The following is a 15,630-nucleotide window of genomic DNA, read 5'->3' as shown; positions in this document are numbered from 1 at the left end:
ACGTAATTCCATAAACAAAGCCATCCATTCCGGTGTCGACTCCCTGGGGGGTGACATCACCATTATCGGCAATTGCTCTGCCTCCACGCCAACATCGTCCTCATACATGTCGACACACACGTACCGACACACAGCAGACACACAGGGAATGCTCTTATCGAAGACAGGACCCCACTAGCCCTTTGGGGAGACAGAGGGAGAGTTTGCCAGCACACACCCAAGCGCTATAATATATATGGGAACAACCCTATATAAGTGTTGTTCCTTATAGCCGCTTAAATATATAAAAATATCGCCAAAATATGCCCCCCCTCTCTGTTTTACCCTGTTTCTGTAGTGCAGTGCAGGGGAGAGTCCTGGGAGCCTTCCTCACAGCGGAGCTGAGCAGGAAAATGGCGCTGTGTGCTGAGGAGAATAAGCCCCGCCCCCTATTCCGGCGGGCTTTTCTCCCGGAGTTTTAGACATTTGGCATGGGTTAAATACATACATATAGCCTCAATGGCTATATGTGATGTATTCTTTTGCCATAAAAGGTATTATATATTGCTGCCCAGGGCGCCCCCAGCAGCGCCCTGCACCCTCCGTGACCGTCTGGTGTGAAGTGTGTGACAACAATGGCGCACAGCTGCAGTGCTGTGCGCTACCTTCATGAAGACTGAAGAGCCTTCTGCCGCCTGTTTCCGGACCTTCAATCTTCAGCATCTGTAAGGGGGGTCGGCGGCGCGGCTCCGGGACGAACCCCAGGGTGAGACCTGTGTTCCGACTCCCTCTGGAGCTAATGGTGTCCAGTAGCCTAAGAATCCAATCCATCCTGCACGCAGGTGAGTTGAAATTCTCTCCCCTAAGTCCCTCGATGCAGGGAGCCTGTTGCCAGCAGGACTCACTGAAAATAAAAAACCTAAAAAACTTTTTCTAAGCAGCTCTTTAGGAGAGCCACCTAGATTGCACCCTGCTCGGACGGGCACAAAAACCTAACTGAGGCTTGGAGGAGGGTCATAGGGGGAGGAGCCAGTACACACCACCTGATCCTAAAGCTTTATTTTTGTGCCCTGTCTCCTGCGGAGCCGCTATTCCCCATGGTCCTGACGGAGTCCCCAGCATCCACTTAGGACGTTAGAGAAATACCCTTTTCCTTGTTGTAGGAGGGGTACTTTGATTATCACCTGCTGGGAATACAGCTTGTGAATTGTTTCCAATAATGCCTCCCTGTCGGAGGGAGACGTTGGTAAAGCAGATTTCAGGAACCTGCGAGGGGGAGACGTCTCGAATTTCCAATCTGTACCCCTGGGATACTACTTGTAGGATCCAGGGGTCCACTTGCGAGTGAGCCCACTGCGCGCTGAAACTCTTGAGACGACCCCCCCCACCGCACCTGAGTCCGCTTGTACTGCCCCAGCGTCATGCTGAGGACTTGGCAGAAGCGGTGGAGGGCTTCTGTTCCTGGGAAGGGGCTGCCTGCTGCAGTCTTCTTCCGTTCCTCTACCCCTGGGCAGATATGACTGGCCTTTTGCCCGCTTGCCCTTATGGGGACGAAAGGACTGAGGCTGAAAAGACGGTGTCTTTTTCTGCTGAGATGTGACTTGGGGTAAAAAGGTGGATTTTCCAGCTGTTGCCGTGGCCACCAGGTCCGATGGACCGACCCCAAATAACTCCTCCCCTTTATACGGCAATACTTCCATGTGCCGTTTGGAATCTGCATCACCTGACCACTGTCGTGTCCATAAACATCTTCTGGCAGACATGGACATCGCACTTACTCATGATGCCAGAGTGCAAATATCCCTCTGTGCATCTCGTATATATAGAAATGCTCTATAGTCAATAAAATACTGTCCCTGTCAAGGGTATCAATATTTTCAGTCAGGGAATCCGACCAAGCCACCCCAGCGCTGCACATCCAGGCTGAGGCGATCGCTGGTCGCAGTATAACACCAGTATGTGTGTATATACTTTTTAGGATATTTTCCAGCCTCCTATTAGCTGGCTCCTTGAGGGCGGCCGTATCTGGAGACGGTAACGCCACTTGTTTTGATAAGCGTGTGAGCGCCTTTAATTTTCTATCGGGGGAAACCCACGCATCATCACACACTTCAATTAATTTATCTGATTCAGGAAAAACTACAGGCAGTTTTTTCACACCCCACATACCCTTTTTTGTGGTACTTGTAGTATCAGAAATATGTAACACCTCCTTCATTGCCCTTAACATGTAACGTGTGGCCCTAATGGAAAAATACGTTTGTTTCTTCACCGTCGACACTGGAGTCAGTGTCCGTGTCGACCGACTGAGGTAATGGGCGTTTTAAAGCCCCTGACGGTGTTTGAGACGCCTGGACAGGTACTAATTGGTTTGCTGGCCGTCTCATGTCGTCAACCGACCTTGCAGCTTGTTGACATTATCACGTAATTCCCTAAATAAGCCATCCATTCCGGTGTCGACTCCCTAGAGAGTGACATCACCATTACAGGCAATTGCTCCGTCTCCTCACCAACATCGTCCTCATACATGTCGACACACACGTACCGACACACAGCACACACACAGGGAATGCTCTGATAGAGGACGGGACCCCACTAGCCCTTTGGGGAGACAGAGGGAGAGTTTGCCAGCACACACCAAAACGCTATAATTTTACAGGGACAACCTTATATAAGTGTTTTCCCTTATAGCATCTTAATATGTAATAATATCGCCACAAAAATGCCCCCCCTCTCTGTTTTAACCCTGTTTCTGTAGTGCAGTGCAGGGGAGAGCCTGGGAGCATTCCCACCAGCAGTTCTGTGAGGGAAAATGGCGCTGTGTGCTGAGGAGAATAGGCCCCGCCCCCTTTTCGGCTGGCTTCTTCTCCCGTTTTTCTGACAACCTGGCAGGGGTTAAATACATCCATATAGCCCCAGGGGCTATATGTGATGTATTTTTAGCCAGCATAGGTACTTTCATTGCTGCCCAGGGCGCCCCCCCAAGCGCCCTGCACCCTCAGTGACCGTTGGTGTGAAGTGTGCTGAGAGCAATGGCGCACAGCTGCAGTGCTGTGCGCTACCTTAAGAAGACTGGGAAGTCTTCAGCCGCCGATTTCTGGACCTCTTCTCTCTTCAGCATCTGCAAGGGGGTCGGCGGCGCAGCTCCGGTGACCCATCCAGGCTGTACCTGTGATCGTCCCTCTGGAGCTAGTGTCCAGTAGCCTAAGAAGCCAATCCATTCTGCACGCAGGTGAGTTCACTCCTTCTCCCCTAAGTCCCTCGTTGCAGTGAGCCTGTTGCCAGCAGGACTCACTGAAAATAAAGAACCTAACAAAACTTTTACTCTAAGCAGCTCTTTAGGAGAGCCACCTAGATTGCACCCTTCTCGGCCGGGCACAAAGATCTAACTGAGGCTTGGAGGAGGGTGATAGGGGGAGGAGCCAGTGCACACCACCTGATCCTAAAGCTTTTACTTTTGTGCCCTGTCTCCTGCGGAGCCGCTATCCCCCTTGGTCCTGACGGAGTCCCCAGCATCCACTTAGGACGTCAGAGAAAAGTCAGTCGTTTGGGTGGCTAAAGCGCCCAAAGCCAGACTTTGGATTTAGATGCCCAATCAAGCTTTTGATACGAGTTTAGACATTTTGCGTGGCTAAACCCGGAGCTCTCAGCTGCTGAACTACTAATGGGTGTCTGAGCAACAATTGAATAATCCCGATAGCCGCCCATTCCTATAGATGTCCCACACAACAATTGAATCGGCCCCTTGGTGCTGTAGTTACATTTCGTGCAGAGCACAAGCTGTTGTTAAATGTTATCACCCATCTCAGATTGGCTGACTGCGCAGACAGAAAGTCTGCTGTGTACTGATGATGGAATGTTACAAGTACGCCCAACTGCGGAGTGCATCTGCGTGATGAGGGCACGGTCACACACCTCTGGACGAAAGTGACGATACGCCCAATTGGTTGTGTATCTTTTGCACCCAGTAGAGGGCAAGTGGAAGTGCGCAGTAACCGTGGTGACTAGTCGCGCACACTGGACATGCGTACAGCTCTGCGTACAGGTGGTCATTCCGAATTGATCGCTAGCTGCATTCGTTCGCTGTGCAGCGATGAGGCAAAAAAATGGCACCTCTGCGCATGTGTATGCGGCGCAATGCGCACGCGCGTCGTACTATTACAACAAGCGATGTAGTTTCACACAGGGTCTAGCGAAGCTTTTCAGTCGCACTGCTGGCCGCAGAGTGATTGACAGGAAGAGGGCGCTTCTGGGTGTCAACTGACCGTTTTCAGGGAGTGTTGGAAAAAACGCAGGCGTGCCAGGAAAAACGCAGGCGTGGCTGGGAGAAAGCAGGGCATGTTCGTGACGTCAAAACAGGAACTGAACAGTCTGAAGTGATCACAAGCGCTGAGTAGGGTTGGAGCTACTCTGAAACTGCATAAAAAACGTTGTAGCCGCTCTGCAATCCTTTCGTTCGCACTTCCGCTAAGCTAAGATACACTCCCAGTGGGCGGCGGCATAGCGTTTGCACGGCTGCTAAAAACTGCTAGCGAGCGAACAACTCTGAATGACCCCCACAGACCAATATGTACCGCTGAGTCTTTCCTATTCACACTTGTGTAGTTGTGTTACAGCAAAATACGAGCTTCCAGCGCAGCACTAGGTGAGAGCAGCTCTGGGAGATCCCCAGCATTAACCCTCCGCTAGCTGTGATCTCTGTACTGACCGGCCGCAGTGACGTAACTCACAGAGAAATCCAGTGACGTGTCCGGGTCCATCTGCTGATGTGACGTCCGACTGCCAGCGGCAGCTTCTAACAGCTGTTCCTGATAGGAGAGGGAGAGGACACTATAGTGACACACCGGCTTATACCACGGCTTAGTACTACCAAAGTGCTTACACATTTATCACACAGCACCGTACCGCCCGCCAATCTATTACACACAGCACCAACCTTACACACACAGCACCGTACCGCCCGCCAATCTATTACACACAGCACCAACCTTACACACACAGCACCGTACCGCCCGCCAATCTATTACACACAGCACCAACCTTACATGTACAGGACCATACTGCCCGCCAATCTATTACACACAGCACCGTACCGCCCGCCAATCTATTACACACAGCACCAACCTTACATGTACAGCACCATACTGCCCGCCAATCTATTACACACAGCACCATACTGCCCGCCAATCTATTACACACAGCACCAACCTTACATGTACAGCACCGTACCGCCTGCCAATCTATTACACACAGCACCAACCTTACATGTACAGCACCATACTGCCGGCCAATCTATTACACACAGCACCAACCTTACATGTACAGCACCATACTGCCCGCCAATTACACACAGCACCGTACCGCCCGCCAATCTATTACACACAGCACCAACATTACATGTACAGCACCATACTGCCCGCCAATCTATTACACACAGCACCGTACCACCCGGCAATCTATTACACACAGCACCAACCTTTACATGTACAGCACCATACTGCCCGCCAATCTATTACACACAGCACCAACCTTACATGTACAGCACCATACTGCCCGCCAATCTATTACACACAGCACCGTACCACCCGCCAATCTATTACACACAGCACCAACCTTACATGTACAGCACCATACTGCCCGCCAATCTATTACACACAGCACCAACCTTACATGTACAGCCCCATACTGCCGGCCAATCTATTACACACAGCACCAACCTTACATGTACAGCACCATACTGCCCGCCAATCTATTACACACAGCACCGTACCGCCCGCCAATCTATTACACACAGCACCAACTTTACATGTACAGCACCATACTGCCCGCCAATCTATTACACACAGCACCAACCTTACATGTACAGCACCATACTGCCCGCCAATCTATTACACACAGCACCGTACCGCCTGCCAATCTATTACACACAGCACCAACCTTACATGTACAGCACCATACTGCCGGCCAATCTATTACACACAGCACCAACCTCACACACACACACACACACACACACACACAGCACCGTACCGCCCGCCAATCTATTACACACAGCACCAACCTTACATGTACAGCACCATACTGCCGGCCAATCTATTACACACAGCACCAACCTTACATGTACAGCACCATACTGCCGGCCAATCTATTACACACAGCACCAACCTTACATGTACAGCACCATACTGCCCGCCAATCTATTACACACAGCACCGTACCGCCTGCCAATCTATTACACACAGCACCAACCTTACATGTACAGCACCATACTGCCCGCCAATCTATTACACACAGCACCAACCTTACATGTACAGCACCATACTGCCCGCCAATCTATTACACACAGCACCGTACCGCCTGCCAATCTATTACACACAGCACCAACCTTACATGTACAGCACCATACTGCCGGCCAATCTATTACACACAGCACCAACCTTACATGTACAGTACCATACTGCCCGCCAATCTATTACACACAGCACCGTACCGCCCGCCAATCTATTACACACAGCACCAACTTTACATGTACAGCACCATACTGCCCGCCAATCTATTACACACAGCACCGTACCGCCCGCTAATCTAATACATGTACAGCACTGTACCGCCCGCCAATCTATAACACACACAGCACCAACCTTACATGTACAGCACCATACCGCCCGCCAATCTATTACACACAGCACCAACCTTACATGTACAGCACCATACTGCCCGCCAATCTATAACACACAGCACCGTACCGCCCGCCAATCTATTACACACAGCACCAACCTTACATGTACAGCACCATACTGCCTGCCAATCTATTACACACAGCACCAACCTTACATGTACAGCACCATACTGCCCGCCAATCTATTACACACAGCACCAACCTTTACATGTACAGCACCATACTGCCCGCCAATCTATTACACACAGCACCCTACCGCCTGCCAATCTATTACACACAGCACCAACCTTACATGTACAGCACCATACTGCCGGCCAATCTATTACACACAGCACCAACCTTACATGTACAGCACCATACTGCCCGCCAATCTATTACACACAGCACCGTACCGCCTGCCAATCTATTACACACAGCACCAACCTTACATGTACAGCACCATACTGCCCGCCAATCTATTACACACAGCACCAACCTTACACACACACACACAGCACCGTACCGCCCGCCAATCTATTACACACAGCACCAACCTTACATGTACAGCACCATACTGCCCGCCAATCTATTACACACAGCACCGTACCGCCTGCCAATCTATTACACACAGCACCAACCTTACATGTACAGCCCCATACTGCCGGCCAATCTATTACACACAGCACCAACCTTACATGTACAGCACCATACTGCCCGCCAATCTATTACACACAGCACCGTACCGCCCGCCAATCTATTACACACAGCACCAACTTTACATGTACAGCACCATACTGCCCGCCAATCTATTACACACAGCACCGTACCGCCTGCCAATCTATTACACACATCACCAACCTTACATGTACAGCACCATACTGCCCGCCAATCTATTACACACAGCACCGTACCGCCCGCCAATCTATTACACACAGCACCAACCTTTACATGTACAGCACCATACTGCCCGCCAATCTATTACACACAGCACCGTACCGCCTGCCAATCTATTACACACAGCACCAACCTTACATGTACAGCACCATACTGCCGGCCAATCTATTACACACAGCACCAACCTTACATGTACAGCACCATACTGCCCGCCAATCTATTACACACAGCACCGTACCGCCTGCCAATCTATTACACACAGCACCAACCTTACATGTACAGCACCATACTGCCGGACAATCTATTACACACAGCACCAACCTTACACACACACACACACACACACACACACACACAGCACCGTACCGCCCGCCAATCTATTACACACAGCACCAACCTTACATGTACAGCACCATACTGCCCGCCAATCTATTACGCACAGCACCGTACCGCCTGCCAATCTATTACACACAGCACCAACCTTACATGTACAGCACCATACTGCCGGCCAATCTATTACACACAGCACCAACCTTACATGTACAGCACCATACTGCCCGCCAATCTATTACACACAGCACCGTACCGCCTGCCAATCTATTACACACAGCACCAACCTTACATGTACAGCACCATACTGCCCGCCAATCTATTACACACAGCACCAACCTTACATGTACAGCACCATACTGCCCGCCAATCTATTACACACAGCACCGTACCGCCTGCCAATCTATTACACACAGCACCAACCTTACATGTACAGCACCATACTGCCGGCCAATCTATTACACACAGCACCAACCTTACATGTACAGCACCATACTGCCCGCCAATCTATTACACACAGCACCGTACCGCCTGCCAATCTATTACACACAGCACCAACCTTACATGTACAGCACCATACTGCCGGCCAATCTATTACACACAGCACCAACCTTACATGTACAGTACCATACTGCCCGCCAATCTATTACACACAGCACCGTACCGCCCGCCAATCTATTACACACAGCACCAACTTTACATGTACAGCACCATACTGCCCGCCAATCTATTACACACAGCACCGTACCGCCCGCTAATCTAATACATGTACAGCACTGTACCGCCCGCCAATCTATTACACACAGCACCAACCTTACATGTACAGCACCATACCGCCCGCCAATCTATTACACACAGCACCAACCTTACATGTACAGCACCATACTGCCCGCCAATCTATAACACACAGCACCGTACCGCCCGCCAATCTATTACACACAGCACCAACCTTACATGTACAGCACCATACTGCCTGCCAATCTATTACACACAGCACCAACCTTACATGTACAGCACCATACTGCCCGCCAATCTATTACACACAGCACCAACCTTACATGTACAGCACCATACTGCCCGCCAATCTATTACACACAGCACCGTACCGCCCGCCAATCTATTACACACAGCACCAACCTTACATGTACAGCACCATACTGCCGGCCAATCTATTATACACAGCACCGTACCGCCTGCCAATCTATTACACACAGCACCAACCTTACATGTACAGCACCATACTGCCCGCCAATCTATTACACACAGCACCAACCTTACATGTACAGCACCATACTGCCCGCCAATCTATTACACACAGCACCGTACCGCCCGCTAATCTAATACATGTACAGCACCAACCTTGCACACAAAGCACCGTACCGCCCACCAATACATGTACAGCACTGTACCGCCTGGTAACCTCTTACACACACATACACAGCACCGCCAGCTGACCTCTTACACACACAGCACGGCCCGCTAACCTCTTACACACACACACAGCACGGCCTGCTAACCTCTTACACACACACAGCACCGCCCGCTAACCTCTTACACACACACACAGCACCGCCCGCTAACCTCTTACACACACACACACAGCACCGCCCGCTAACTTCTTACACACACACACACACAGCATGGCCCGCTAACCTCTTACACACACACAGCACCGCCCGCTAACCTCTTACACACACACAGCACGCTAACATCCTACACACACACAGCACCGCCCGCTAACCTTACACACACACACACAGCACCGCCCGCTAACCTCTTACACACACACACCCACAGCACCGCCCGCTATCCTCTTACACACAGCACCGCCCGCTAACCTCTTACACACACACACACACAGCACCGCCCGCTATCCTCTTACACACACACACACAGCACCGCCCGCTAACCTCTTACACACACAGCACCGCCCGCTAACCTTACACACACACACACAGCACCGCCCGCTAACCTTTTACACACACACACAGCACCGCCCGCTAACCTCTTACACACACAGCACCGCCCGCTAACCTCTTACACACACAGCGCCGCCCGCTAACCTCTTACACACACAGCACGCTAACCTCCTACACACACAGCACCGCCCGCTAACCTCTTACACACACACACACACACAGCACCGCCCGCTATCCTCTTACACACACACATACACAGCACCGCCCGCTAACCTCTTACACACACACACACAGCACCGCCCGCTAACCTTACACACACACAGCAACGCCCGCTAACCTCTTACACACACACACACAGCACCGCCCGCTATCCTCTTACACACACACATACACAGCACCGCCCGCTAACCTTACACACACACAGCACCGCCCGCTAACCTTACACACACACACACAGCAACGCCCGCTAACCTTACACACACACACACACACACAGCACCGCCCGCTAACCTTTTACACACACACACACAGCACCGCCCGCTAACCTCTTACACACACAGCACCGTACCACCCGCTAACCTCTTACACACACACACAGCACCGCCCGCTAACCTTACACACACAGCAACGCCCGCTAACCTTACACACACACAGCACCGCCCGCTAACCTCTTACACACACACACACACACACACAGCACCGCCCGCTATCCTCTTACACACACACATACACAGCACCGCCCGCTAACCTCTTACACACACACAGCACCGCCCGCTAACCTTACACACACACAGCAACGCCCGCTAACCTTACACACACACAGCAACGCCCGCTAACCTTACACACACAGCACCGCCCGCTAACCTTTTACACACACACAGCACCGCCCGCTAACCTCTTACACACAAACCGCACTGTACCGCCCGCTAACCTCTTACACACGCACAAAGCACTGTACTGCCTGCTAACCTCTTACACACAGCACCGTACCACCCTCCAATCTCTTACATGCACAGCACCGTACTGACCGCCAGTCTCTTACATGTACAGAACCGTACCACCCGCCAATCTTACACATACAGCACCAACCTTTCCTTTACAGCACCGTACAGCCCGCCAATCTTACACATACTACACTGTAACATAGTAAATAAGGTTGAAAAAAGACAATTGTCCATCGAGTTCAACCTATTTGCGGTCTCCTATGCAGTCTTATTATAGGACTAGTTATTTTTATGTTAGGACTAGTTAATTTAACTATAATGCGGGCCTACGCACCATAACCCTGAATATCTTTATCCTATAGGAATCTATCTAACCCATTCTTAAAGGTGTTGACTGAGTCCGCAGTTACTACTCTCTCAGGCAGGGAATTCCAAACACGTATTGTCCTTACTGTGAAAAACCCTTTTCGCCTCAATGTGCGGAAACTCCTCTCTTCTAACCTAAGCGAGTGACCACGTGTCCTCTGTGCTGATCTTATAGAAAACAGGTCCCTCCCAAGCTCTGTGTATTAACCCCTTATATATTTGTAGATGTTGATCATGTCCCCTCTTAGTCTCCTCTTTTCCAATGTAAACATGCCTATCCTTGCAAGCCTTTCCTCATATTCCAGCGTCTCCATGCCCTTAATTAGTTTGGTCGCCCGCCTCTGAACCTTTTCTAGCTCCAGGATATCCTTTTTGTAATATGGTGCCCAAAATTGCACACAGTATTCAAGGTGTGGCCTCACTAGTGATTTATATAATGGGAGTATAATACTCTCATCTCGCATCAATTCCCCATTTTATGCATGCTAATGTCTTATTAGCCTTCTTTGCTGCAATCCTACTTTGGGTACTGCTGCTTAATTTGTTATCTATGTGAACCCCTAAGTCTTTTTCCAGTACAGAATCCCCTATTACCCCATTTAGTAGGTAGGTGTAATTTCTGGTCTTGCCCCCACAGTGCATTACCTTACACTTGTCTGTGTTGAATCTCATTCTCCATTTTGCTGCCCATGCTTCCAATTTAGTTAAGTCGTTCTGAAGAGACTCAGCATCCCCCTCCGTATTTATAACTTTACACAATTTGGTATCGTCTGCGAAAATTTACACCATGCTCTCTGGACCTACTGTTAGGTCGTTGATTAAAATGTTTAACAAACGTGGTCCAAGTACAGACCCTTGTGGCACACCACTTAGTACTTTAGTCCAATTTGCTAATGATCCATTGACCACAACGCGCTGCTCCCTATTAATTAACCAATTACTGACTCAAGTGCATATTGTGCTCCCTAGCCCTATTTCTTGTAGCTTATAGATAAGACACGTGTGGTACAGTGTTGAAAGCTTTGGCAAAGTCTAAAAAGATTATATCCACCTCCTTACTCTGATCCGGGTTCGCACTTACCGTTTCATAAAAGCCAAGTAAGTTGGTCTGACATGATCTGTTCTTCACAAATCCATGTTAGTTCCTTTTAATGACCTTATTTGCTTCAAGGAACTTTTGAATACTGTCCCTTAGAATACCTTCCAATACTTTGCCCACTATAGATGTAAGACTAACTGGTCTATAATTACCTGGTTCAGCTTTGCTCCCCTTTTTAAATATCGGCACTACTTCCGCTATACGTCAGTCCTTGGGAACCATACCCGATTTAACCGAATCCATAAAGATCAAAAATAGAGGTCTTGCTAGTTCAGCGTGCAGCTCCATAAGAACCCTCGGGTGAATTCCAGGTGACTTATTAATCTTTAACTTTTTTAATCGGTCACAGACTACCTCCTCACACAAATAAGCATTTAGCAGTGGGACATTATCTTTGTTGAGATATTGAGTTAGACCCAGCATTTGGTCCTCTCTGGTAAATACCGTTGAAAAAAAACTTGTTTAGTTTGTTTGCTATGCTGTACCGCCTGCCAACCTCTTACACCATGAAATCTCTAAATGAATAAATGTGGCAGGACGGCTGACTGAGGACAACTACAGAACCACTGCATCCACATTACCAATAAACTGATCTCCTAACACTATGCAGCATTACCGGCGGGGCCCAGACAGCACGGCACCACCACTGCGGATGCACACTGCGTGTCTGTCCGACCCTACACCCAGCAACAGTTACCCACTGGCTGCCAGATTTAATCATGCAGCCGAATGGGAAGAATCGCTCATTACGCAGAATCTTTCAATTGAGCGACCCGTGCAATAAGTTAGCGCATAGCATGGGGAAACACGCACACGGCTTCTGCCCATAGTTCCATACACACCATTATAGCCTTGTTCCATCAGGTCTACTTCTATCCAACACACGCAACTTGCACAAGGTACAGAGACTAGGAACAAATAGTTAATCCGTCCCATTTCTACAGATGCCTATGAATCGTAATAAGATGTGTGACTATACTCACGGAAGTCACTCCTCCTATACCCTTAGTCTTTGTTCCGAGCGGGGTATACATTTTCTTCCTTGCTCCACCTACGGGCTGGCTGTCAGATGCGCTGCAGTCCAAGCTCTTATAGCTATCTCCCAACGTCAAGTCTCTGAGAAGTTCCTCCACCGAGCTCTCCACCCTGAGCTTGGTCAGTTGCTTCTCTGGGCTTTTTCCCGAAACCTGAAGCTCAATCACTAATTCCAGTGAGTCTCCTTTATTGACTTGGTTGTTTTGTGAGGTTTGGTCCACAGAAGATCCCCCAACAACTAACTCATCCTTGTTTTCCAGTTTATGTGGATAGAGACTGACGACGGTTCTCTCGTCTGGGAGCTGCTGATCCAGTCTATGTTCGGCTGTCCTGTCTTCACCTAGAACAGTTCTCTGTGGAGAAAGCTCAACCACGTTCTCACTGGACTCCGTGTTCCCCGATGATGGGTCTTCCATACTTTCTTCTGCAGACGGTATTATGGATGTCTCCTCTCTGGGGGAGCTATCATCTGAAGTGTCATCCCTCACGGTGAGAGTCGATGGACTTTGCTCCAGTTCTCCAGAATCAGGTATCAGCAGAGTCCAATTATCCTGCTTAGCTTCTGGCTCTCTAAAATCTATTTTTGGGGGGGACTGAGTGCAAACGACTTTCTCTCCAGAAGAGACACTTGTGAGCTGGGGTGCAGGTGAAGCCCCCTCCTGAAACCCACTGTCATCATGCGACATCCTCAGTGGAGAGGCTTCCTTTGCTGCCTCGGAATGTGCTGGAGGTCCAGCTGAGGAGATGAAAGAATAATAACCAAGAAGTCCTATGGAAACCCCTTTCCAGTCCATGCCCCCAGAGACTCACCTTTTATCCTCAGGCTATGCCAATATCGGTGCTGCACGCCTAGCACGTTGGCGATGGTACGTAGGGCTGAGGGGCGAGGAGCGTGCAAGTCCGCTAGGAAGGGAAGGGGGTCTCCCAGCAGTGCCCGGGTGCACATAGACATGGACTCAGCGATGGCGGTCAGATTGTAGCCACCCTGAAATGCAATGCATGGCAGTAAGTTTAGAGAAGAATGTGATGCCGCAGAACACAGGACCCTCAAGGCCAGACCCTTGGTCAAACAAAAACTTCAATATGGACAGGCATAAATGAACCGTTAAGACCCTAGACTTCCCCTGTCCTCGACCCTAACCCTCCCTTATGGGTGCCTTACCCTAACCCTCCCTTCCTCGCTGCCTAACCCTAACCCTCCCTTCCTCGCTGCCTAACCCTAACCCTCCCTTCCCCGCTGCCTAAACCTAACCCTCCCCGCTAGGTGCCTAACCCTAACCCTCCCTTCCTCGCTGCCTAAACCTAACCCTCCCCGCTAGGTGCCTAACCCTAACCCTTCCTTCCCCGCTGCCTAAACCTAACCCTTCCTTCCCCGCTGCCTAAACCTAACCCTCCCTTCCCGCTAGGTGCCTAATCCTAACCCCCCCAGCTTGGTGCCTAACCCTAACCTCCCCATCTAAGTTACTAACCCTAACCTTCCCAGCCCTACACCCTAACCTCCCTACTAGGTACCTAAACTTAACCTCCCCCATCCCCGCGGCAGGATGCCGAGAGGCTGTTTGGGATTCCAGGCGTCGGTATTTTGACACCGAGAATCCAACCTCTGTCTGCATTTTGTCGTCGGTATCATGGCCCCCAGGATCCCGTCCGGCGGTATTTTAACTGCGTCCCGTTTTATTTAGTTCACAAAAGAATTAAAAAAGGTTATACGAGAGCAGATGAACACGAAACGCAATTGTGAACTAAACGGAGAACAATGAAAAAAGTAAAACACAGTAAAAATAAGAAAAATAAACAAATTCAATTAAGATTCAGTGCACCTATTAGTAACACACTGTTGTACTATTGCACCCACAGTTTAGCCGGGTGTTTCCAAACTCCAGTCCTCAGGGGACTTTAGCAAGAGCATGTTTTCCAGATCTCCTCAGTATCCTAGGTGAAAGAACTACCTGTGGGTCTTTGAAAACGCATCAGCTTGAAATAAATACACCTGTGCACTAACTAGGAGATCTGGAAATCCAACCATGTTAACCTAAACAGCAGCAGCACAACCTGCTGGTTGTAAAATGGTATTGCAGCCAACAGAAAGTAGCGAACGTCACTTACATAACAATACATACATAACAATACATATACATCTATATATACATATACATATATATATATATATATATATATATATTTATTTATTTTTAAAACACATTCCAGAATGAACAAGAGTCACCGGATCCAGACACCTACCTCAAGCACTAGCACCACCTTACCCCCTGCCAGGCCCATCAGCAGGTGCGTCATGTGGGCGTAGCCTTCTGGACTAACGCGGCAGCCGCCAAGGGGGTCTCCTTGAGCAGCGTCAAAGCCAGCAGAGACCAGAACCAACTGCGGGTTAAACTGCAGGAAACAAGA

The 15,630-nt window shown here is 49.7% G+C and overlaps 1 protein-coding gene across 3 annotated transcripts in view; it reads right to left on the bottom strand.

Annotated features, from left to right (window-relative positions):
• The window catches only part of HDAC6 (histone deacetylase 6), an 87,848-nt gene that overhangs the window by 24,847 nt on the left and 47,371 nt on the right, over positions 1-15,630 (bottom strand). For 2 of the 3 annotated variants that reach the window (XM_063936098.1, XM_063936097.1), the window contains exons 22-25: positions 15,466-15,615; positions 14,035-14,209; positions 13,173-13,960; positions 4,710-4,787 (exon numbers count right to left, since the gene is read on the bottom strand). In XM_063936098.1, the coding sequence (XP_063792168.1) occupies positions 4,710-4,787; positions 13,173-13,960; positions 14,035-14,209; positions 15,466-15,615 (1,191 nt within the window). Of the gene's footprint in view, positions 1-4,687; positions 4,788-13,172; positions 13,961-14,034; positions 14,210-15,465; positions 15,616-15,630 lie in introns of all 3 variants that reach the window. The other variant, XM_063936099.1, reaches the window with a different exon arrangement.

This window comes from Pseudophryne corroboree, chromosome 8 (genome assembly GCF_028390025.1).
Source record: "Pseudophryne corroboree isolate aPseCor3 chromosome 8, aPseCor3.hap2, whole genome shotgun sequence".
Classification (NCBI taxonomy): Eukaryota; Metazoa; Chordata; class Amphibia; order Anura; family Myobatrachidae; genus Pseudophryne; species Pseudophryne corroboree.
Note: the sequence above shows the minus strand (reverse complement) of the source record. Positions and strands in the feature narration are given on the sequence as shown.